Source organism: Notolepis coatsorum (assembly GCF_963971535.1).
Source record: "Notolepis coatsorum genome assembly, chromosome: 11".
NCBI classification, from domain to species: Eukaryota; Metazoa; Chordata; class Actinopteri; order Aulopiformes; family Paralepididae; genus Notolepis; species Notolepis coatsorum.
Genome location: NC_140175.1, coordinates 42,922,881 through 42,946,546, shown reverse-complemented (window position 1 = coordinate 42,946,546; position 23,666 = coordinate 42,922,881). Strand labels below are relative to the sequence as shown.

At 40.7% G+C, this 23,666-nt stretch overlaps 1 protein-coding gene across 1 annotated transcript; it reads right to left on the bottom strand.

The window, feature by feature from the left end:
- Window positions 1–3,284: 3,284 nt before the first annotated feature.
- Window positions 3,285–23,323, bottom strand: LOC311236898 (DEP domain-containing protein 1B-like). The gene is made up of 11 exons (XM_084324697.1): window positions 23,140–23,323; window positions 18,346–18,611; window positions 17,665–17,809; window positions 15,228–15,355; window positions 14,998–15,128; window positions 14,575–14,622; window positions 10,913–11,053; window positions 9,039–9,205; window positions 8,508–8,684; window positions 8,107–8,292; window positions 3,285–4,244 (listed from the first exon to the last, which is right to left on the bottom strand). Exons 1-11 carry the CDS (start codon window positions 23,185–23,187, stop codon window positions 4,077–4,079), a joined length of 1,605 nt encoding a protein of 534 aa, XP_084180823.1. The 5' UTR covers window positions 23,188–23,323; the 3' UTR covers window positions 3,285–4,076.
- Between the last annotated feature and the right edge of the window lie 343 nt (window positions 23,324–23,666).

Below are 23,666 nucleotides of genomic sequence, written 5' to 3'. Positions count from 1 at the left end.
GGTGGTCTGATGGATGTTGCTAATTAAATTTTACCTTTATTTACCCAGGGTAGGTTCTATTTTTAACCTTTATTTACCAGTGTAGGTTCCATTTTTAACCTTTATTTACCAGGGTAGGTTGTTTTTAACCTTTATTTACCCAGGGTAGGTTCCATTTTAACCTTTATTTACCAGGGTAGGTTCAGTTTTTAACCTTTATTTACCAGGGTAGGTTCCATTTTTAACCTTTATTTACCAGGGTAGGTTCTTGGAGCACAGATGCTCTTTTTCCAAAGCCCTGCTTTACATTCAGTTACATAAATTTGCACCTGGGAGCTGCCCAGTACAACCAGTTCAATTCCCTCTGGTGTCACGGATACTGGTAATCCACTTTACTGTTATATATTACAACACTGCCCTCTTGGGAAATACAACATCTAGACTCAAATTGTGCTATACAGCAAATGACTACATTGCATGACTAGGATTATGGAGACAAATCAGCATCCATGAGACAATATGAATTCATTATATTCGTTTTATTCCAGCAAAGGGATATGAGCAGCCACTTACAGGCGGTAAGTGTGTAACAGTTATCTCCAGCATCAACCCATCTAATCACTACTGCTATCATTCAAAATACATGTAGTGATAGAATCTGTATTAAAAAACTGTCCAGTGCTAAATTACAAATCTCATCTAAGATGAAAGAAATTAAAGACATAATGAATCAAGACATGATAGAACAGTAATAATAAAAAAAAAAAAGGCAAACAAATTTAAATGACAAGAAAATAAAAGGTAAACACATAAAGATGTTTATGACATTAAGGCCTCATCATACATACATTATTTGTGTTTCATTTAGGAAATGTTTTAGTTTAGTGATTTTCACAACTTTCTTGTGATTGTACATATATGGTAAATGGACGGCATTCATATAGTGCTTTTATCCAAAGCGCTTTACAACTTGTGCTTCACATTCACCCTTTCACTCACACATTCACACACCAACGGCGGGGGCAACCATGCAAGGTGCCAACCAGCTCATCAGGAGCAGTTAGGGGGTTAAGTGTCTTGCTCAAGGACACTTCCGGTCCAACATGCTGCCAGGTGAAGTCAGAATCAAACCGCGAACCCCTACCTCCGAAGCCACTGTTGCCCCCATATATACAAGCTGTGAAAGCAATGGGATGTTCATAATTGTAATTCACAAAGTTAAAATGTACCATATTCACAAAGTGGCCAGTTTGCTCTGATGTTATGGTCAGGTTGGGATTTCCTTCTTACCCACTGGGTGAGAACAGGGTGGAAAGTAGGGGTGCACCAATATATCGGTTGCGTATCGGTATCGGCCGATATGTGCCTTGTTGACTGCAATCGGCCTATAAGATCAAGTTTACCGATGGCAGTGGCCGATAATTATCAAAAAAATATAATTATTTAAAAACATTTTTTAAATGTATTATAATTTGTTTTTATATCCTCAAACTAAATCCTCAATTTGAATAAAGTGATTAATCTGATTAAATTAGTAATTTTTCTTTATTAAATAAACTTTCTTCAATAAGGGCACGGTTGTTACGAAAGTGATGGTGATGTCTTGATGGAGCGCAGAGTGCCAAGCGGATGCAGAATCAGATAGGCTACATCATTTATGATAAATGTCTTATTTAAATTTTTATGATGAGTCATATACTATAATAGTATAATATTAGTGTAGCCTAATCTTTATCTGCAACTGTGAAGAAAAACTAGAATCTTCTTTTTTGTCAGGGCACATATCGGTATCGGCCGATTGTGTTATTTGAACAATCGGCCGCAAATGTTCATATCGGTGCATCCCTAGTGGAAAGAAATCCCAACCTGAGCATAACATAAAATGTTCACTGTGTGAATATGGTCAATTGACAATGCAACCATGGCAACGTGGTCAGTGAGACAGACAGCTTTGGCAATGTTGTCAATGAACCAGGAATAAATATGAATCTGTCCTCACTGCTGAATACTTTACACAAATTAATTAAAATGTAATGAGAGTAATAATAAGTAACCCCTTATCATTACTTATAAGATTTTTGGACCCCTACTAGCCCTATTTTTACTTACCAATGATGTTGTTGATTGGTAGAGTCCTTTCTCAGCACAATCCGAGCTTTTCCTCATACCAGCTCTGGATAGTTACATTTACATTTAGTCATTTAGCTGACGCTTTTATCCAAAGCGACTTACAAGTTCTGTACAACAAGTCATCAGGAAGGGCACAACTCTATCAGCTGAGTAACAGCCACAAACCAATGCAAAGTCAGTGGGGTCATGCTCCTGTCTGTATAAGCTGACTGAGGCTCACTGAAATCTACTTTGTATGCACAGTGGAGTAAATTTCAGTGAGCTTCAGTCAACCTGTACAGACAGGTCGACTCCATTGACTTTGCATTAGTTTGTGGCCAACTATCCGGAGCTAGTATGAGGAACATGGATTGTGCTGAGAAACGACTACCGATCAATATTTGGTAATAATAATATAGATGATAATGTTTTAACAACTCTCACATTGGCAGCGAAAACCGGTTTTCAACCGGTTTCAACCAGGCCCTGGGTGGTTCAATGTGAAAACATTTACAAAACCTCTGGAAGTCAGGATTTGAGGTAAGGAATGGAAATAGTTCTCAAAATGTTCCAAGTGAGTTATGGGCCCTTGAAGACATAGGAAATAGTCCTTATACACACACATACATAATACAGGTGACATCTACATAGACCAACTGACAGTGACACTTGACACTGAATTATTGCTTAAGAATCCATGTGGAATCTATCCAGTGAGGTCCGATATGTTCATTTTTTTTCTCCTCCTCTTTTTCCGATTTTTTCTCCCATCCCACTGTTAGTTGTTATACCAATTCCCAACTCCCTTCCTGGTTGTTGCGCACCCCCCCTACTGTTGGTCCGAGAGGCCGGAGACTGTCACATGCTATCCTCCAACACATGCGCAGCCAGCCGGCAGCCAGCCTGGCAGCGCAGATTCTCACTGGGAGAGTGTAACGCGTGGAAGGTCACACTACCTCCCTCCAGATCCTTCCTTTGCTGAGCAGGCGCCCCGACCGAACTGTAGGGGTATTTTTCTGTTTACAACGCCCAGGACCCACCCATCAGCTTTCCCACCCTCTAATACTGCCAATTGTATTAGTACGGACGACCAGCCAAACTGAAAACAATGTGGAGAGCTGGATTCGAACACGCAAACCCAGCGTCTCCAGCATTGGTGGTGAGTGCCTTGCCCACTGCACCACCTAGCCGCCCCCGATATGTTCATTGATATAAACGTAAGCGTTTCGCTTACCGACAACCACAAACTATAAAAAATAGACTTTGATTAAACTTTTCTCATTTATGAAATACAGTACGGTATTGATCCTTCCATGTCAGAAATCAGTCATCCTTATAGGCATCGTCCATTACATTTATGAAATGCAATATTATATTTCAAGACAGACAAACGTTTAAAATGTCCGTATATTTCAAGACAGACAAACGTTTAAAATGTCCATCTGAGAACCATAGAGTATCAGTGAAAATATTACTGCTACAGTGAATTAGTGCTTCAACAGGTATCCAGTACCATGATAGGCGTTTCTGTGAAACATTAAAAAGGCATACTAAATATGATGTTGAAATAGAATAATCAAGTATTCAAATTGAAATGCATTTAAATTGAAATGAACAAACAATATATTTTCAATGGATCTTTTCAGTAGAACATTTCATGACATTTATCTACCCGTAGTGTCCATTTTAGAAAATGAATAGACCCTTGTTAAATAATATTAATTCAGTTTCCTGTTATATTCCCTAGGGATTATTCAAGTCTGCCAAGACAAAAAAGATGACCTTTAGGATTTTCTTAACACCTTTTCATAGATTAACAGTAGTTTTCTTTTTTTCTACAGCGAGTCAAATTAACAATTTTCTAATATCACTTTTATCATTCTTGCTTCAAAACTTGTGTCCAAGCTACAACGGTACCAACCATCCTCTTTTCCTCATGCCTCTGGGTTGTTACTAGCCAGCGGGGTGGAGGGGTCAGAGGTCGAGGTTCAGGCCCTGAAGCTCCAGCTCCTCTGAAAGGGCTGGAAGGGCTTCTTGAGGGTGAGGAACATCAGCTGTTGAGGTCTGAGTCGCGGGGCTTTCTCAGGCAGAACGGCAGCCTCACTCTCCGCAGTAGGAAACCGCGTGCGGTAGATCTCCGGGTAGGACTTCTGGAACTGGAACGACATGCAGAATAAATTAATTATGTATTAAAATAGGAAAAGGAAAACTGCAAGCTTCTTTGATGCATATACTGAATCTTCTGATAATTAGGGATGCACGATAATTATCGGGCCGATATCAGCAATTATGACGTCATCCCGATAAACCCGATAAAATTATTGATAGCTCCGATACATTTTATTTTTTTATTGTATTTTATATTTTTTTTTACGTTTTTTTTTCTCTCATGTCAACGTTCACACGCACAATATATGCTTACTTAGGATTTGACTTGATTCAACAACAAAGCAGTCGGGACAATGGCAAGCCGAAAACGGTCGAAAATGTGGTTAGTTGAAGTTTGGATTTATTTTTTCACAACTGAGGTAGGTAGATTACATTTTTAGAGACTAAAGTACCGAAAAAAAGGTACCGTTGGGTACCGGTATCGATTCACAGGTACCGGTACCGTATCGGTTCAAATGTGAACGGTACCCATCCCTACTGACAAAGCACAATACCTGTTGGTTTTTAGTTCACTCATTGTTCAGGGAAACACATTGTTAATGACATTGACGGATTGTGAATTTTGTGATTGACTAATTATATTTATTTGGAAAAATAAATATAGTCACTCACTTTATTTGAAGAGTCAAAACTGTTCTCTTGGCTTTGTTTTGTTCATAGTAGTAACGCTCATGTCATGATAAATCTGGTTACGTCAACACTACAGGAATATACATAAAAAGAAAAAAAATATAATACAATAAATATATATATATATCGGTATCGACCTTGAGGAGCAGAAAGTTATCGGTATCGATATCAGGGTCAAAAAATCAATATCGTGCACTGATAATCATAATCTTTTTTTAATTTAATTTTGTAATGTCTTTCCCTACAGGAATATACACATTTTAATTTCCGTTTATTCTTTCTGCACGCTCTCACTTGAGAATTCGGACACCAGGAGCTTATTTAAGTGGTGAGCTGCCAAAGTAAGCAAGCAATGTGCCAGCTGGCGTCGAGTTCAGGGGCGTGGTAGTGACAGGGAAGTTGGGGGCTGTCTTATGACAGCATGGTCAAGCGGTAACCAATCAAATACTAATGCTGTTCTATAGGGCTGTCTTAAATACTTCGAAGCTTCGTTCGATGGGCATGTGATTCGAATGGGAAAATAAAAAAATTCTATATATAAGAATTTAAAAAAAATCTATATAATATATATTATTCTTTTGCTAAATCAACTCTGCCTCTCTTTGTTAACACTTTGATCGCCATGGTTAAATTCATAATTTACCATCCCTAGCCAGCTCTATTTGTCTATGGAGAAGTTCCCCTTCTTTGCAGGGCTATAACTTTAATTCTATTGCTAAATTGACATTATTATGGCCCATTCAATGTCCTATATCTATTGTTCAGGGTGTAGCAACGTTATACTTTTTCATTCACATATTCATACTAAAATATGGTCTAAAGTATAAGTATGTTTTTATCGTTTTCTGCAGCTTTCTCCAGAACTTGATTTATAGCCCCAAATGCATTATATTGATGATCAAATACAGTTTGGTAGCGATCGGTGCCAGATAAAAAATTTCAACTGGAGGTACTTCTAGAAGTTACTACGTATCATCTGATGTTGACCGGATGGGCGGGGGGTCGTTTATAATTCCGTGGGCAACGTTATATCATTCATCTAGTGTGGGTCATATGATCATCAGAGCAGTTTATATGGAACACGTTAGAAAATAACGCTGAAACTCACCGTGGCTTCCTCGCGCCATTGGGGGAAGAGCGTGGAACAGATTTTTTTCTATTATGGGATGGAGAAATACCGGATCCATTTCCAGGTTGTATAATAGTATATACGTCCAAATCATGTTGTTTATTGAGTTAGGGTGAGCGATCGATTATCCAGTGTGTCAAGATGGAGTCCCGGGAGATAGAGCGAGTGGTCGGACCGAATTTGGATGAGCACCAGTTTCCTGTTTCCGGTTTGCTGTTTGGGCGATCTGCTGATCGGCCAACAGATGGCGCTCTTGAACCGTTAGAGAGTTGAGTGGAGATCAGCAGTATATCTCAGGTCCCCGGAGGAGAAATATGATTTCGATCACAGATTTTTGAAATATTGATATCAAAGACGAGTTACGGCGTCTTCGGCAGAATGAGCATGGCGGGGAAAGACGAGTTCCAGCGTTTTCGGCGATTAAAGTGTTAACTACAACAAGCAATGCTGTTTGTTATTTAAGATGAGGTCGGACTCTGCACTGACAGATTTGTGTTCATTGTGCTGCTTTTATAAAGCCTCAAATGACAGCTTACAATATTTCATGAAAGCAAAGTGTTTAGTTTGTCTAAGATTTAAAAAGGTTTAAACTTTACAGCACTGACAAAGTTGAACAAAGTGCTGTACAAGTCCCACAAGATAATTTTTTTAAATTAATATATATATATATTTTTTTTTTATCTCGAAGCCTCGAATTAAAATCGAATCTTGGCCCTGAAGCTTCGAATGCCAAAAAAAATTGAAGGTCAGCCCTACTGTTCTATGTCCCTCCCTACTTACACATCATCATCAAAGCTGTAGTCGTTTGAAAACATTGCAGCAGACAGCTTGTTATTTTGCTGACTGAGTATGTTCTACAACAGAGGTAGCAACACGGTGCCCACAGGGACCACGGGAGTCGCCCGCATGACATGTTCGAAAGATAGTACTAGTCACAATGGAACAGTTTTAGTTGCTTTTCTTTTTGAACATTAAATATCTTTGGAACCATTAGTGATAAAGACTTGCTTTAAATTGTATCTGAAATCTCTCCGTCAAAATGTAAAGTGCATCTCTCCGCTGCCCACATCGTTTCTCAATAGTCCACTGTGTTCCGCAGATCGGGCCATCAGACAGACGCGCGCAAGTTACGGAGGATAGAGAGAGGCGTTTTTCCCGGGTTGTATAATAAAATGGCAAAAAGACAGAGAGGTATAATGTTCAACAAGCATTGGAACTTGTTGATGATCCAGATAATATAAATGAAAAAGGACAACGAGCCTGAATGCTGGGGCAGTGATGATGACAATCATAGTGAAGGATTTGATGCGTTTGAAGCTTTTTTGAAGTGGTCTGACAACTATATAATTTATTGTGCAGCTTGAATGAAAATCACCTGTTGATTATTCATGTATGTAACTATGCTATTTGGATAAGATGCAGAGAGGGACATAGATATTGTTTTATTGCGGATCCCCATTAGTCTACACCAGTGGTTCCCAAACTGTGGTGCGCGCACCCCTTGTGGTGCGCGAGCGCCCTCTAGGTGGTGCGTGACATGAAAAGGCTAATGGTGGTATAAAAAATAAATAAAAAAAAGTTTACAATAAAATGTCATCAAAATCTTAGTCAAACCTTTAGTATTATGGATATTAAACATGCTGGCAGAGTACATGCATCCATGTTGTTGTGAACATTTTAATTAAATAAAGAAATTCCCTATCCATAGTCGCTGTGGGAAGAGATAAAATAAAAAAAATTAAAAATTCCCTACCTACTCACGGCCTTAACTGACAACCAACAGGAACCAAACAATATTTTTTTTATGCCTAATAAATATAACTAATATACATTATTTCAAATGTACAAAGGTAATGTATGATGGTGACTTTACACTGCACAAGAAAAGAAAAGTGCAGGTTCCTATGTCTATGTAGGATTAGAGGGTTAAAAGGTGATCTGTACAACTTTGTTATTCAGGACGTTTGTATCAAACAAGTAGCCCTTCGTACTGCTGCTCAGCACCCTTGAAGTAGCTCTCAGTTTCAAAAAGGTTGGTGACCCCTGTTCTACAATAGTAATCAGACCGAGGTTAACAGCTGCTGCCCTACCTGTTTGAGTCTCTTCTTCTTGTCCTTGGCCGAGAGCTCCCTGTCAGCGACCAGGCCCTCCAGCAGCTCCTGCAGGGGCCCCTCAGAGCCCGACACCCTCTGCTCCTCAAACTCTGCCCTGCTGATCTGCCTGCAGAAGGCTGGAGACGCCATGGAGGAATCTGCATCTGCACCGGCATACTTTATCTAAGGGAGGAGACGAGCCAGAAACACTTGGTCAAATAGAAACAACAAAGTTGTACAGAAAGTTATACTATACTATATTATGTGTTGCAAAATATGAATATTATGCTATACAATAATTGCACTGTTGAAATCCATGGCAAAAGAAAATATATATATAATAGTCATTCAAAATCCTATTTCTATATGAAATGTAGGCCACATCGCCCCACCCCTACCTGCACTCGTCTCAGGTGGGACAGGTGCTCGTCCACGTGGCGGTGCAGGCTGGAGGGCACCTGGAGGACGGTGTGGTGGTGCTCCATCATGAAGGTCACCAGCTTGGTGGCCAGCAGATCGTCCAGGTCCACCTCGTCCGCTGAGCCCAGGACACAGCGAGAGAACGTCTGCACCATCTGGACAGAGACCGGACAGGAGGACGAGGAAAGACTCAGGTGAAATCCAGGAAACGGGCAACATCCATCCACTACGCTCTTGAGCAGGATATAAACCTACGCTTCTGGCACATCTATGGTGTGAGATTTAGAGCACTACCATTACCACATTACAGACAGCGTAATGATGAGTTAATTTCCTCACATGTATCTCAAAGAAACACATACATTGCATTTCACCAGGAAGGTCAACACACCAAGTTGGCCATTTTCAGTACCGCTGAAGCCGGTAAGGGTTCAGTGTTTAATCGAATTGTAGGATGAAGACCAGGGCATAAAACATGAGACAGATGTGTGCATGTGTAGGGGGGGTACCAGTGTGCGTGTGGTGATGGCGTCATTGAGTGGGGGCAGGGCGGGGTTCTGGCAGACCCGGGCCATGAGGCGCAGTAACAGCTGGAGACGTCTCCGGTTGGCCGGGGGCAGCAGCAGACAGCTCACCTGGAGCGCCTCGACCGCCACCTCCTGCTGCTGAAGCAGACCTGGAAACATAGAGCGTACATACTCAACCACTAACCAACACACACTAATAAATAATTTATTATTCTGTTTGTGGACTTTAAAAAAAAAACATTACAGCCATTTTCAGAATTTATAGATTATTGATCTTAAGGCAGTCCAAAAATATTAGTGAACATGAACAACTCTGACACAAATCCAAGTGTTAAGACTCAAATGTGTGATGGCATCGGGTATAAGTCTGAAGCTCCTCCATAGACAGTGCATATGGAAAAATCTTGAAGATGAAAAATCTTGAAGATGACACCCAGGCCAATGTTCCGAGTATACAAGTACATTTTCGGTTTCAGAACTGAGAACACTACTGTTAGCTACCATTCTACACAATGGGTTTGCGGGTTTTCTTCACCTGCCACAAAGAGTCACGTAGCAGGCCAAATTAATGAAAACAAACAAGATAGCTACATTGAAGCTAAATAGGAAAGAGATATGTTTATTGTGTAATGTGATACATTGTCTATTCTACTTTCTCCATAATGCAAACATGCTGTATGGATTATGACTAACTAAAAATCTTTTCAATCCATTTAGAGCGCCTGCATGTTGTATCAAGAATATTGATATTTCGCCGCATACAATAACATATTGCAAGAGAAAGTATCAATATATAATTGCCAGATCGTTTTTTTTGTCCCACACCCCACATTAACACATTCCCTGCCACGCTTCTATCCATCAATGTATGATCACTGCCACCAGTCTAAGCCTATGGAGATGTTCACCTTCTTTGCAGGGCTATAACTTTTTAAATTGTATTGCTAAATTGACATTACTATGGCCCATTCAACATCGATTATCTATCGTTCAGGATGTAGGAACGTTATACTTTTTCATTCATATATTCATACGAAAATACCGTCTAGATATATAAGTATGTTTTTATCGTTTTCTGCAGTAATTCCTAGAACGCTAGTTATAGGCCTAAACGCATAATATAGATTATCGATTGCAGTTTATTCACGATACACGCTATATTAAAAAATCCAACTGAATACGATCCTAAACGTTATGACTCATCATGCGCGGATGAAAGGGGGGGGGGTCGTTTATAATTCCGTGATAGTCAGTAAATGCTTTATGTAGTATGGGTGATATATTGATCAGAGCGGTTTGCATTGAAAAGAATAAACAATCAAGCTGAAAGTAACGTTACTGTCCTCTTACCGTTCGCCGATGAGACTGGAGGAAAAAGATCCCACTTATTTGACATCGATCGACTAGATCCATTTCCGGTTTGTATGGCGCAATAAACGCCCAAATCATATCGATTATTGAGTTATGGCAGCGATCCATATACACAGATGTGTGTCTAGAGTCCCGCAACAATATGTGACTGCCGGACGGATTTCCCAGATGCACTGAGATCACCAGAGATCCATTTCCGGTTGTAACTCGCCCAATCATCCACCAGGCGGCGGTATTGAAGCGTTGTACAGAGTCCCACTGTCTCAGCAGAGGCTGGGTGGCGGAATTATGAATACCATGGCAAAAAAATTAAATATGATCTCAATAACGTCGTACGCCGTGGCTTGGCGGAATTCGCATAACCAGCAAACCCGTCGTACAACGTGATTGGCTATCAATGTGTTAAAGAAACACAGCACACTTACCTTTTTTCTGTGAAAAAAGAAAGTGTGGTTGAGGCCAGGCTCAGATTATGGAGGACTTACTGAGAATGTTGACAAAGACGTCATAGAGGTGGAACGTCATCAGCGGTTCTTTAAGTCTCTGGAAGTGTTCTGCCACTGTCTTCAGGACGTCCCTCTCAAAGCCTGGATACATGGGCTGCTTGGTTTCACCACCATTAGGCCCTGGAAGGAGTGTATGTGTGGGGGCTGATTTAGTGCAATTCTAATTACCTCACATATTTATTTGTATTATAACACACATAAGGATTTGTATCCTTTATTTAAAAAGGGTGTCAAGGGGTAATCACATTGAGATTTCCATCTCTTTTTCAAGTGGGCCCTGGCCAAGGCAGCAGCGTACAGATAGTTTCACATATAAAACAAACCCAAATAAGAAAAAGATAGTACAAGCACGCCATACACATATTAAAAAGTAAAGTGTCTTCACATTTTAATGAGAAAGACAACATTAAAAACATGAACACTCCATGGCAAACAGTTGTACAATTCTTTAAAATGATCAAGTTTCAAATCTTTTTTGTAATAGGTTCCAGGAGAATGGAGCAGCATAGCTGAACAAATTCAGTTCCGTCCATGGGAACATGATACGAGATAACATTTTGTGATAGATTGTAATGTCTACCTCTTGATTGAATAAGTAAAGTGCTTATTTATGATGGTAGCTGCCCCAGGATGAGTTTGTATACAAACAAATATAACGCCAAAATGCATTAAAGGTCCCATGCATTATAAATGGCCTTTTCCAGTGTTTAGCATTGTTTCTTAGCAATGGGGGATTATATCAATGTGGTCTGTGTCGTTAATTATCATATTGACTCATCAGTCTAGTCTCGAGTTCATGAGATATTCCCTCACTCAACTAAGCTGTTCTGATTCGACGGTATTGCTGACGTGAATAAGGTACTGATTTGCAGTAATGCCCCCTCTATGGTTGTAGCGCATAGTGTAACCCGACACTTCCTCAAACGGGTTATGACAGAGGCAGAGAACGAGCGAGCAAGATAGAGAGGGAGAGAGGGACACGGAGCATTTACACACAACCTCCCGACCCGCGCACGCGGGGCAGGAGCTTCTCTCTCTCGTGTGTGTGTGTGTGCGTGCGTGCGTGCGTGTGTGTGAGAGAAGCTCCTGCCCCACGCGCACGGGTCGGGAGGTTGTGTGTAAATGCTCCGTGTGTCCCTCTCTCTCTATCTCTCGCAGTCGGGAGCACTAGCTTATCACTGTCAAAATATATTTGTGCATGCTCCCACGCGCACGCCCGTATTCCGATTCCTGCAATAATAATCACAGAGGTATATATTGTCATTTGAAACAAGTTACCAATGCATTGTCCCGTGGGATTATGCCCCCCCACAGCTAAATTAATTAGTATCCCCCTCAATCTCTCTATCTCTCTCTGTGCCAGTCGCAGACTGTGTGGGTGACTGTCACTCAAAGCGCTTATGGGCGGAGCCCATCCAATAACAGCCTGAAATCCAAAGGGAGAAAAATGATGCTTTTGAGTACTTGATTAGAAATATAAAACAATTAATTTTTTTGAAAAAAAACTTACAGATGTGTTCCATAGACTCACAGGAATTGTGTAAAGTTGCCCAAATAGTAAGGAATAGCAATGCATGTCCCCTTTAAAGAGAACAATAACGTGAAAATAATTTAGATTTAGGCATTCTTATCACCATATCACAGAGTGATAAGGGAATGATCCCTTCACACATGAGAACCACATGTACAGTATGTGTAACTGGTGGTCACTGGCTACTTTGTTCTCAGCACTCATCCTCTGATCAGCCTTGAATGTGAACCCTCCACTCATCAGCAACACATGGCCACAAAAGGACACTGTCATAGTTGCAATGCACCTAGTAGAGGTGTAATGGTACATGAAAACTACTGTTCGGTATGTAGTCACAGTTCAGTATGGGTTTTTGGTACAGTGGGAGAAAGTTTGGCTTTCCATGTTCCACTCAGGGGTGATGTAGTGTGCAGTTACTGTTAAGTATGGCTGTATGGCTGTCAACAAATATTCTATATGAAAATGAATAATCAACTTCAAATGAATGCGCTGCATGACGGATAGGAGACACGCGACTGAAGAACGTGTTACAAATGTAGTAATTTACAAATGGACAACAACCGCGACCATCGTTTGCGAAGACAGTGATTGCACTCTGCGCAATCTCAAGCCCCGGTTGAAAATACTTTGTAGAACCTTGAGACAAAGTTGTATGCAAGCTATGTAAAATACAACAGGCCTACCTTGTTTTCTTTATGCCAACGCTATTTTGAGTTTATTTATTGTAAATCATCCCTCAGGGTAAAACTTTATTGAATAGAGAAAGAAGCGTCATGCAGGTCCCTAATGGTTTGATTACAATTTCCCATTTGATGCCATGGAAAAGATATCGCTTCATGTTTATCACACCTTGTTCAGAGGCACGTTGCTATGAATGTCTGTTCTATATGCCATAAACTTTCATTAATTTGATCTCCGAGAGACAGCCCCTTCTCAATCTAGCACCAATTTGTGTGCGTGTGTGTGGGGGGGGGGTCTTCTAGCTCTGGATTGTCGTTTGCTCTGTGTGCGGCTAGGTCTCTATTCCAGAATGAGACAGCTCTGTGCGCGGCTGGGTCTCTATTCCAGAATGAGACAGCTCTGTGCCTCTATTCCAGAATGAGACAGCTCTGTGCGCGGCTAGGTCTCTATTCCAGAATGAGACAGCTCTGTACGCGGCTAGGTCTCTATTCCAGAATGAGACAGCTCTGTGCGTGGCTGGGTCTCTATTCCAGAATGAGACAGCTCTGTGCGCGGCTAGGTCTCTATTCCAGAATGAGACAGCTCTGTGCGTGGCTGGGTCTCTATTCCAGAATGAGACAGCTCTGTGCGCGGCTAGGTCTCTATTCCAGAATGAGACAGCTCTGTGTGCGGCTAGGTCTCTATTCCAGAATGAGACAGCTCTGTGCGCGGCTAGGTCTCTATTCCAGAATGAGACAGCTCTGTGCGTGGCTGGGTCTCTATTCCAGAAGTGCAGGCACAGCAAAACCAAATTGTACACACAACTTGCTAGAGGGGTGTAATTGACGACTGAAAAGGGTGATCATTTTATCAATCTTAACTTTATTTCAACAGAATTGAACTCATCTCTTAATAGCAACGCCCCTTTTCACAAACGTAGGTAGTTTTTAGCTTATCAACACATTAATTTTCATAAAGATATGACCCAAAAACCGTTGCCAACAAACGGAAATGTGTTATTATAGTATATTATGTAGTTCATATTACAATAACATATACTCTCTAAAACCAGATCAATCATTTCACTAACGGAAGCCTCTAGCAACCTTCGGCCCGCGTATAGTGTTATTACATCAGGTGATTGGTACTCATGAGTCAGTTAGTAAAGGAGGTACTGTAGATCCATGACCATGAGATTGTTTTGTGACTAGATAAATAAATAATAAAAACAACAGACATAATGCCAAATGAGGAGACCATAGGTTTACATCCACAGACATCAATAAATCAACACAGTCTGGAATACACATGATGCTCCAGTTCCAGGCAGAGCAAGGTTTATAGGAGAAACAGCTCATAGCTACGACCAACCGCTGAGCAGTTGCCGGATAGTTCATGTTGAACATGTTTGACATTTACCGTTTATCGTCTACAAAGGAATTATACTCACAGTTGGCAAGGCATTTCATGGCAGATAACACCCAGTAGGGCATGTCCTCTGGTGGGCACAGAAAAGGAGGAGAGAGCATATGACATCTTTTAAGATGATGATTACAGCAAAACAAGTGTTTGAATTTATCTGTACTTTTTCTTTATACTGTATATAAATCATACCACCAACTCAACTCAATTGATTTATTATTCAGGAGGCAACTCTGCAGTAACCTTGACTTCACATTTAACTTACAGTATATCACTCTGGATATTATTCTTCACAACAACAAATATCATAATCATATCATATCTACAATTACATTATGTAAACAACCACTCATACAAGTTATAGTGTTACTATTCATATATATATATATATATATATATATATATATATTAACTTTAATTGTTGTTTCACTGGTGCCTTAATGCATCATACCTGCTTTGTTCTTCAATAAGACTATCCCTGTCTTGTTGACACTGAACACATTGTGAACAATGTGCTTTGCGTACACATGCGCTGGGTCCAATACTCCATCCATAGTCTTCAGACCCAGCACTCTCTGTAAACTGAAAAAGGGCAGAGCTTGGTATCAAATTAGATGAAGTGAAGAAAGATAAAATCTAGCACAAAAACCAGTAGTATCTTTTGTGGAAAAGGGTATATACTTTGCAATAGTCATGGACTTCCAGATATGGTCCACCTCCTTGGTGGTGATCTCCTTTCTGCGGATGAGCTTGCACTCGTGCACCTCCCCGATAGCTATGCTGTGCCTCTTGTTCCAAGTTTCTGAGCTCTAAGACAACATGTCGAACATACAAAACATCATCATGTCACATATGTCCCATGTTATCCAATCCACATTCTTCTACATTAATAACGTTGAACATGAAATCTTGAAATGTGCTGCCTTATGTTCTTGTACACACCAAGATGTGTATTATTAGTGCCACTTTACACTCACTACATCCACACTGTGATTATTGTAAATGAGAGCCATTTTATTGTCGTTTATGCTTCTATTTCTATTCTATTTGATGATTTTGTTGTATTGTTATTGTCTGCATTGTTTCTACCCTTTATTATTTTCTGTTTTATGCCCATTCTATGTATATTTTACTGCTGTAAAGCACTTTGGGCTGCAAGTCCTGTATGAAAGGTGCTAATGTTATATAAATACAGTTTATTATTATTATTATTATTATTATTATAGAAAGTAAATACACAGCTTCTAAGGTTAATTGTGATGGTGGTAGCACTAGGTGGGTAAGATGCACAGAGTTGAGAGACATAAGGTAGTGTGCACTGTACATGCAGCTCAAGAACCACTATATACGGACACGGTACATACATACTGGCCACTTTATTACATACACCCGCTTGTTAATGCAAATATCTAATTAGCCAATCAAGTGGCAGCAACTCGATGCATAAAAGCTTGCAGACATGATGGAGAGGAATGGGGAGGAAATGTGATCTAAGCAACTTTGAGCTTAGATGGAATGATCGTCGGTACCAGACGGGGTGGTTTGAGTATCTCAGGAACTGCTGATCTCCTGGAATTTTCATCACAACAGTCTCTAGAGTTTACAGAGAGTGGTACGAAAAACAAAACATCCAGTAAGCAGCACTTCTGTGGGCAATAACACCTCGTTGTTGAGAGAGACTCAGAGAGGTCAGACCGGTTCTTGTTAATGAGAGGTCAGAGGAGAACGGCAAGACTAGTTCAAGCTGACAGGAAGGCAACAGTAACTCAAATAACCACGTTACAACAGTGGTCTGCAGAAGAGCTTCTCTGAATGCACAACATGTCATCCAGCCATTCTCTGACTATTTTGTATTGATACTTTCAATCCAAGTTAATACATTTTATTAACCGGATCTCCACTGACTTGAGTACGTTATTTCAGCTTCGGCTACATTCCACCACAGGATGGGGTAGTTTGATGTGGTAATCTATTTGGGATGGGGTAGTTTGATGTGAACACAAGCTTCCTACACATTTTCCATTTCAACTTTCTACAGACATAATTTCTTTTCAGAAGATTGCAAGATTTTAGCCAGTGGTCAATATGATTTATGCTGATAGAGGCAAGGGATTATACCTGTGTACTAGTCCTCATCACTCTGACTATAGTTGAATGCTATTCTTCACAACAATAAATACATTATGTCAAATGAATAAAATAATGTCAGTCAACAACTAAGCAACATAAAAGCATCACTTAAATGTGTCACAACTGAAGGGCTTTTTCCATACCTTGCAAAACATTTTTGGTAAATTAGAAGTCCCAACACCTGGCCCCATATTCACAAACATGTTGAGAATGCTCCTAACTAGCCTAAAGATTCCAAGCAAGAAGTTTTAGATTAACCCTTTCACTGCCGCACTACCAAAACAGTTAACCCTTTCACTGCGACATTTCACAGAAGGTTAACACTTTCACTGCCACACAACAGCCGGATAACCCTTTCACTGTCACACGACAGAAGGTTCAAATTTGATTGATTGAAACTTTTATTAACAGATTGCAGAAAGGGTAGAATACAGTAAGGCTAAATACACACAACTGTTAAGGGGATGCAGACCAGAGAAATACTTTCGTCTTGTTTACACCAGGGTCCCCCATTTTCAATTCATAATGAATTGTAAGTAGGGTGCAACTAGCACCGTGCAATCCATTATTTGTGGATCCCGCCCCCAGAGTGGGATCCACCTTAAGTGTACATTCTGAGGAAACTTCATGACTCTTGAGAATCTCCTCAGAATTTCACCACTACGATCAAGTTTTAGTATTAGAAGGCTTTGGTAACCCTTTCACTACCACACTACAGAAGGTTAACCCTTTACCATCACACTACAGACTGTCTGTAGTGTGATAGTAAAGGGTTAAATGTATGTAGTGTGGCAGTGAAAGGGTTTACCTTATGTATTGTCGCAGTGAAAGGGTTAACCATTTGGTAGTGTGGCAGTGAAAGGGTTAATATAGGCCCTGGGCAATTCTAAAATTAAATTTGAAATACTGTCCTGACCTGCATAACAACCTTGTGTATTGGGGACAGACAGACTGTACAGTAGTGTGTGTAAAGCAGCAGCTCTCTCACCAGCACCAGGGGCTTGGTGGGGATAACATTCTCCTGCTGCGGCAGCTCCTCGTAGTCGTCCCAGCGGATCAGCCTGGGCAAGTCGCTGATCTGCGTCACTGGAGGCCTCTGGGGAACAGGCTTCAGGGGAGACACGGGAGGGAACCTGCAGCGCGGGGACACCGGACAACAAGCACTGAGCTCCAACTTTAAAAACAGCTACCAGGACATAAGATATTCCTTTATTGATCCCCTTGGGGGAAATGCAGGCGTCATAGCAGCATGGGGGGGAGGGGGAGACACAGGTATGGGCATGGTAATAGTAGATGACATAAATATAGGGAATGCAATTATAGTACAGATAAGGAGTGTAAATATTACAATATAATTAACTCTGAATATAAGCATATGAGCAAGTAGGCAGTGTAATCAAAGATGCAGATGAGGGTCTGTATGCCCTATCAGAGTTATATTATACGTTACAATAAATATAGTCAATAGCACTTAGAATCTGAATATATACTACAAGTATACTTTACTTTCTTATGTATATGTCAGATTTGTCTATGAGACCTTAGTTTGCTCTTGGTTTCACTACCAGAGTCCTGTGTCGTGTAAAATAAGCTTTTATTTGGATACTTTATGGTTATGGTGATGTGCAGACAGCTTGTTTTGTGGCAGCAGCAGTAAATGCTCAGGCACCTGTATAGTTGACCGTTGTCTTCAAAGTCCTCCGTCCCGTGTCGTCCCTTGATGTCCTCTATGACATGGTTCCTCATGAACTTCCTGAGCAGCTGCAGCGTCTGGTAGCGCGTGACCTCCGGCCCAAAGTTCTGGTTCCGCCTCAGGAGATCGTGGAGCCACTCCACCGCCTCGGCTCCGGTGAAGCTGTGGTCGTAGCTGCGGAAGTGAGCCCAGTGCCGCCTCAGTGGCATGTCTCCGCGGAAGAGTTTGATGGTTTCATTCCACTGCAAGAGACGGGCAAAGACGCATGACACATGAAACTGGGATGTTGTAAATGAGGAAATAATTACTTTGATGAAGGGTCAAACGCAACAAATGGTGTGTGTTGAATAACAAATAACGAGCTAAAGACTTCACTTGGCCAACACTGGCATTAACTCTTTGGAATGGCCTGCCTCGGAACCTCTGCTGCATTTACAGTAGATTCACTTTTAAAAAGAATCTTAAATTGTTTTTAAATGGTTTTTAACAATGTAAAGTAATTTTTTGTTTTTGTTTTACACTAATGTAATTTTAGCTATCTTAATTGTTACAGTAGTTTCATTATGCATTGTGTGTACCGACTTTTAATAATTTTGTTTTTGCAATAGTGATTGTTTTTGCATGTTTTTTTGTGTGTGGACCCCAGGAAGACTAGCTGGTTGCTATCGCACCAGCTAATGGGGATCCCTAATCAAATAAAATCAACCGATTCATTGACCTATCTCAACTAAGCCCTGCCCTCTTAATCTTCATAATCCATAATCTTCTGGCATCATATCAATCAATTCTTTCCAACAAAGATCTTCTCAGATGCTGAACGCCTGTGGACACTCGAGTAGGCCACAGCTCCCCTGCTGCAATGCAATTCAACAGGGTAACTACAATAAAAAATAACCTCAAAAAGCCACCACATTTGTTTTTCGACTTTACTATAGAAAATTCCACTCCTTTGGCAAAGACTTGTTCATGGGAATTACAATGCCCCTTTTTTTCTTTCCTAATAAGGTCACGGTTACCCAAATAACACGCTTATCTAACCGTCTTTGTTCATTCTTTTTTATTACTTTATTTACCAAGGGTAGCTGTGCCGAGTACTGATGCTCTTTTACAGCAACGCCCTACTTCACACTCACACAATTCCACAGATGCCCAATACAATCACTGTTGGCCACCGAGCAGCCCCACTGGAGCAGTTGTTGAGGGTTAAGTGCCTTGATCAGGGCAGTTCAAAGAGTGGGTTTTGAGGGAGGGGAGAACATTATTCATTCACCGAGTCCCCACTCCCCAGGTTTTTCCTGCCAGTCCGGGGGATTGAACCAGCACAACCGGTCCACCGCTGCCCGACCAACAATGAAGTTGCTTTGCATGAAAATGAGATTAGATTCAAATGTATCGTCAACGAAAGTGCATAACAATATCTTATTTTTTTTCTTCATTTCAACCTTTATTTAAAATCGTAAGCTTCCGAGGTTTCCCTCATTTACAGAAACAATGATTGTACAAATGTAAACAGTACATAATAAAAGCAATATTCACAGAAAAATAAACACAACAGCGTAAAAAATCATATATAAATACTTTTTTTTAAATCAGCTAAAACAGACACAATGGTCTGAAATCATATATTTAAACATACCAAGGGAAGGGAGAACCTCCAACTTCAGAGAGTTGGAGGACATTACATGAGTTCGAGCAGGGGTTCTCAAACTTTTTTATACCATGACCCCATTTTATTTAGGATTTTTTTTGGGGACCCCACACTTAATGTATCGCTTAATTTTAACTTGGAATTAAGGAATATTTATTAGAAAATTGTATTACAGCACTATGTTATAAAACAAGGCATATTTAGCCAAAATATGTTGCCAGAACTTTTTTTTTTAATATTATAATTTTGTCACCTACCCGCTTTGGGTCGTGACCCGTAGTTTGAGAACCACTGAGTTAGAGGCCTCAAAGGAAAAAGCTGACTTCCATAGATCAGAACAAACTTGAGGGACCCTAAGAACCATCCAGTCATTTGATCGAGTTGAATAGGTTCCAATATAACAGTGAAAATATATAAAAAGGTTGTTTACCAATAAGGGCTTTAAAAATAAATAAATACCAGTGTTTGTTGCGCCTTTCTGCAAGAGAAGGCCAACCCACCCCATCATACAGGACACAATGGTGAGTATCATATCATATCACCAGTAATAAACATAAGAGCTGAGTGATATGCAGAATCCAGGTTAGTATCAATGGGTCTGTGTCTCTAAATACCATATTGGCGGATTGCTCTCATTCAGTTGAGACAATTTCCTCCTCCAGTTAATTAGGTTATTCTGATTTGACTCGCTCGGTGACGTAACTGGGAGCTGGTGGAGCTGATTGTGATCCGATTGGCTCTGTGGTTGTAGCACATAGTGAAACCCGACACTTCCTCAAACGGGAGAGGCAGAGAGCAAGCGAGAGAGAGAGGGAGAAACAGATAGAGAGAGAGAGAGGCTCATACGCTGCGTTTCTCTGAGCGATCTCTCCTCAGCTGTCTGCCCCTGCTTAGTTTACACACACTCGCGACAGAGCACACATACACACGCATCGCGCTGTCGTCTCTCTCGAGTCGGGAGCACTAGCATATCACTGTAATATCTTTGCGCATGCTCCCACGCGCACGCCCGTATTCCGATCCGTACAATAATAATCACAGAGGTATATATTGTCATTTGAAACAAGTTACCAATGCATTGTCCGATGGGATCGATTATGCCCCCCGCGGCTAAATTAATTAGTATCCCTCAGTCTCTCTCTATCTCTCTCTCTGTGCCAGTGGCAGACTGTGTGGATGACTGTCACTCAAAGTGCTTATGGGCAGAGCCAGGCCAACACAGCCTGAAATCCAAAGTGAGAAAAATTTGGCTTTTGAGTACTTGATTAGAAATATAAAACAATGATTTTTTTTTTATAAAACCTTACAGATGTGTTCACAGGAATTGTGTAAAGTTGCCCAAATAGTGCTAGGAATAGCAATGCATGTCCCCTTTAAGTTGTTTATTTACTGGTGTTTCCAGGACTTTAGCTAGGCAAGGTAACCTGGAGATAGGACGATAATTATCTAAATGATCCCTATCACTTCCAAGCTAGAGGAAATCTACCTGAAGAGAGAGATTAAAAAAAAATAAGTTAACTGCTCAGCGATAACTGGTGCAGCCAATTTAATAAAAAAATACTAAGTTATCCTCACCTGTAGAACACCTTGAATCGATAGATTGCAAAGCATCAAATATAGCTTGAAAGGATAAATGGGAAGTGTAACAAGTGATTAAATTGAATACATGTGTAAATATGCTAATCTGATGCATGTACACAGTACACTACAGTATTATGTACTGTGATACAAGTATAAATAAATTAGTACGCCATATAGGCCAGGGCCCAGTGGTATAACTAATACGAGTAGGGATGTGATATATACAGATATAAGTGCTTTAGTTGACTGTTACAAATGGCAGGTACTGTGTGCTAATAGGAGACAATGTTGTCTGTTAGGAGGGTACAGACTACAGAGTAGAGTTATTGGTGAGCAACATCGTAAATGTTTACTAATGGTGATACTGGTCGACTTTTTGAGCAACATTGTACAAGTGGTTGTCTCAACATTTTTATACCGATTGCATGGCAATGGCAACCTCTTGTTGCTCAGATACATTCCATTTTATATTGAATCTTCGTTAACTGTTTGCAAGCACATTGCCCTAACATCGTCAAATGTATATACTCTCTTTTCTGGACACTTTTTGTATCACAAACAGTACTGTATTTGCAAATCTGGTATGTCATAAATGTATAGATGTAGCAGTACTGTCTATCTGTATGTCATGTATGTCATATATCCTGATGAATTGAAAATGGGGGACCCTGATGTAAACAAGACGGAAGTCTTTCTCTGGTCTGCATCCCCTTAACAATTGTGTGTATTGAGCTGTACTGTATTGTACCCATTCTGCAATCTGTTAATAAAGTTTTCAATCAATCAATCGTCTACTCTGCACCCCCTTAACAATTGTGTGTATTGAGCTGTACTGTACCCATTCTGCAATCTGTTAAAGTTTTCAATCAATCAAAACTGGCCGACTTTTTGAGCAACATTGTACAAGTGGTTGTCTGATTGATTGAAAACGTTATTAAGATTGCAGAATGGGTACAGTACAGTACAGCTCAATACATACAATTGTTAAGGGGATACAGACCAGAGAAAGACTTTCGTCTTGTTTACATCAGGGTCCCCCATTTTCAATTCATCAGGATATATGACACACACGACATACAGATAGACAGTACTGCTACATCTATACATTTATGACATACCAGATTAAGTACAACACTTTTATACCGATTGCATGGCAACCTCTTGTTGCTCTGATACATTCCATTTATAGTGTATCCTTCGTTAACTGTTTGCAAGCACATTGCCCTAAAACATCTTTCCCATTTGCAGCACTGCCTCGACAAATCAATAGTAACTTTACATACACACAGGCTGCAACAACGGGCTGGACAGCAGGACTAGTAGATCATAATTAAGCTCCTGTTTGCATGCATCCAGGATGCCTATCCACGCTTGTGGAGCTGATACGAGCTTAGCAGTCTTTCTACAACTAGGCCCACCTAACAAGGCGAATAAACAATCTTCACTTTGTTAACTTTAGCTAACGTTACCCCCACACAGCTAACGTCACTTCGCTAGCTTGAAGCTATCTAACGTTAGCTGATGTTGAACGAGCATCTCACCAGCTTTGTCGCCCGGTATGGTCCCGGTCCAATGATGTTGCCTTCCATTCTGGTCAACTGACACTCACTTTGTCCGTTATTATCACAGCCGACATGCGATAAGTGAAATGTTTACAGGCGCTTTCTCTGGTGTGTGGTCAGTGTCGGGGACCGAACAGGCCATTGAGCTAGTAGAGGCTTAGCAACCAAAACCTTTCCATCCACACACACAACAAACTTTGAATCTCCAGCGTCAACAGCTGCGTTGTGTGATTGGAGGAGAGACAGATCACGTGTGAACTTGGTCCCAAGTGGTGTACAACATTGGGGCGGGGCGACAGTGGTTCAGAAGGTAGAGCAGTCGCCTGGCAATCCGGAGTTTCGATTCCCGCTCCTCCCGGGCAGCGTGTCGATGTGTCCTTGAGCAAGACACTTAACCCCTAATTGTCCTTGAGCAAGACACTTAACCCCTAATTGTCCTTGAGCAAGACACTTAACCCCTAATTGCTCCCGGTGAGCACTGCAGGTTGGCTCCTGACCTGCCTACT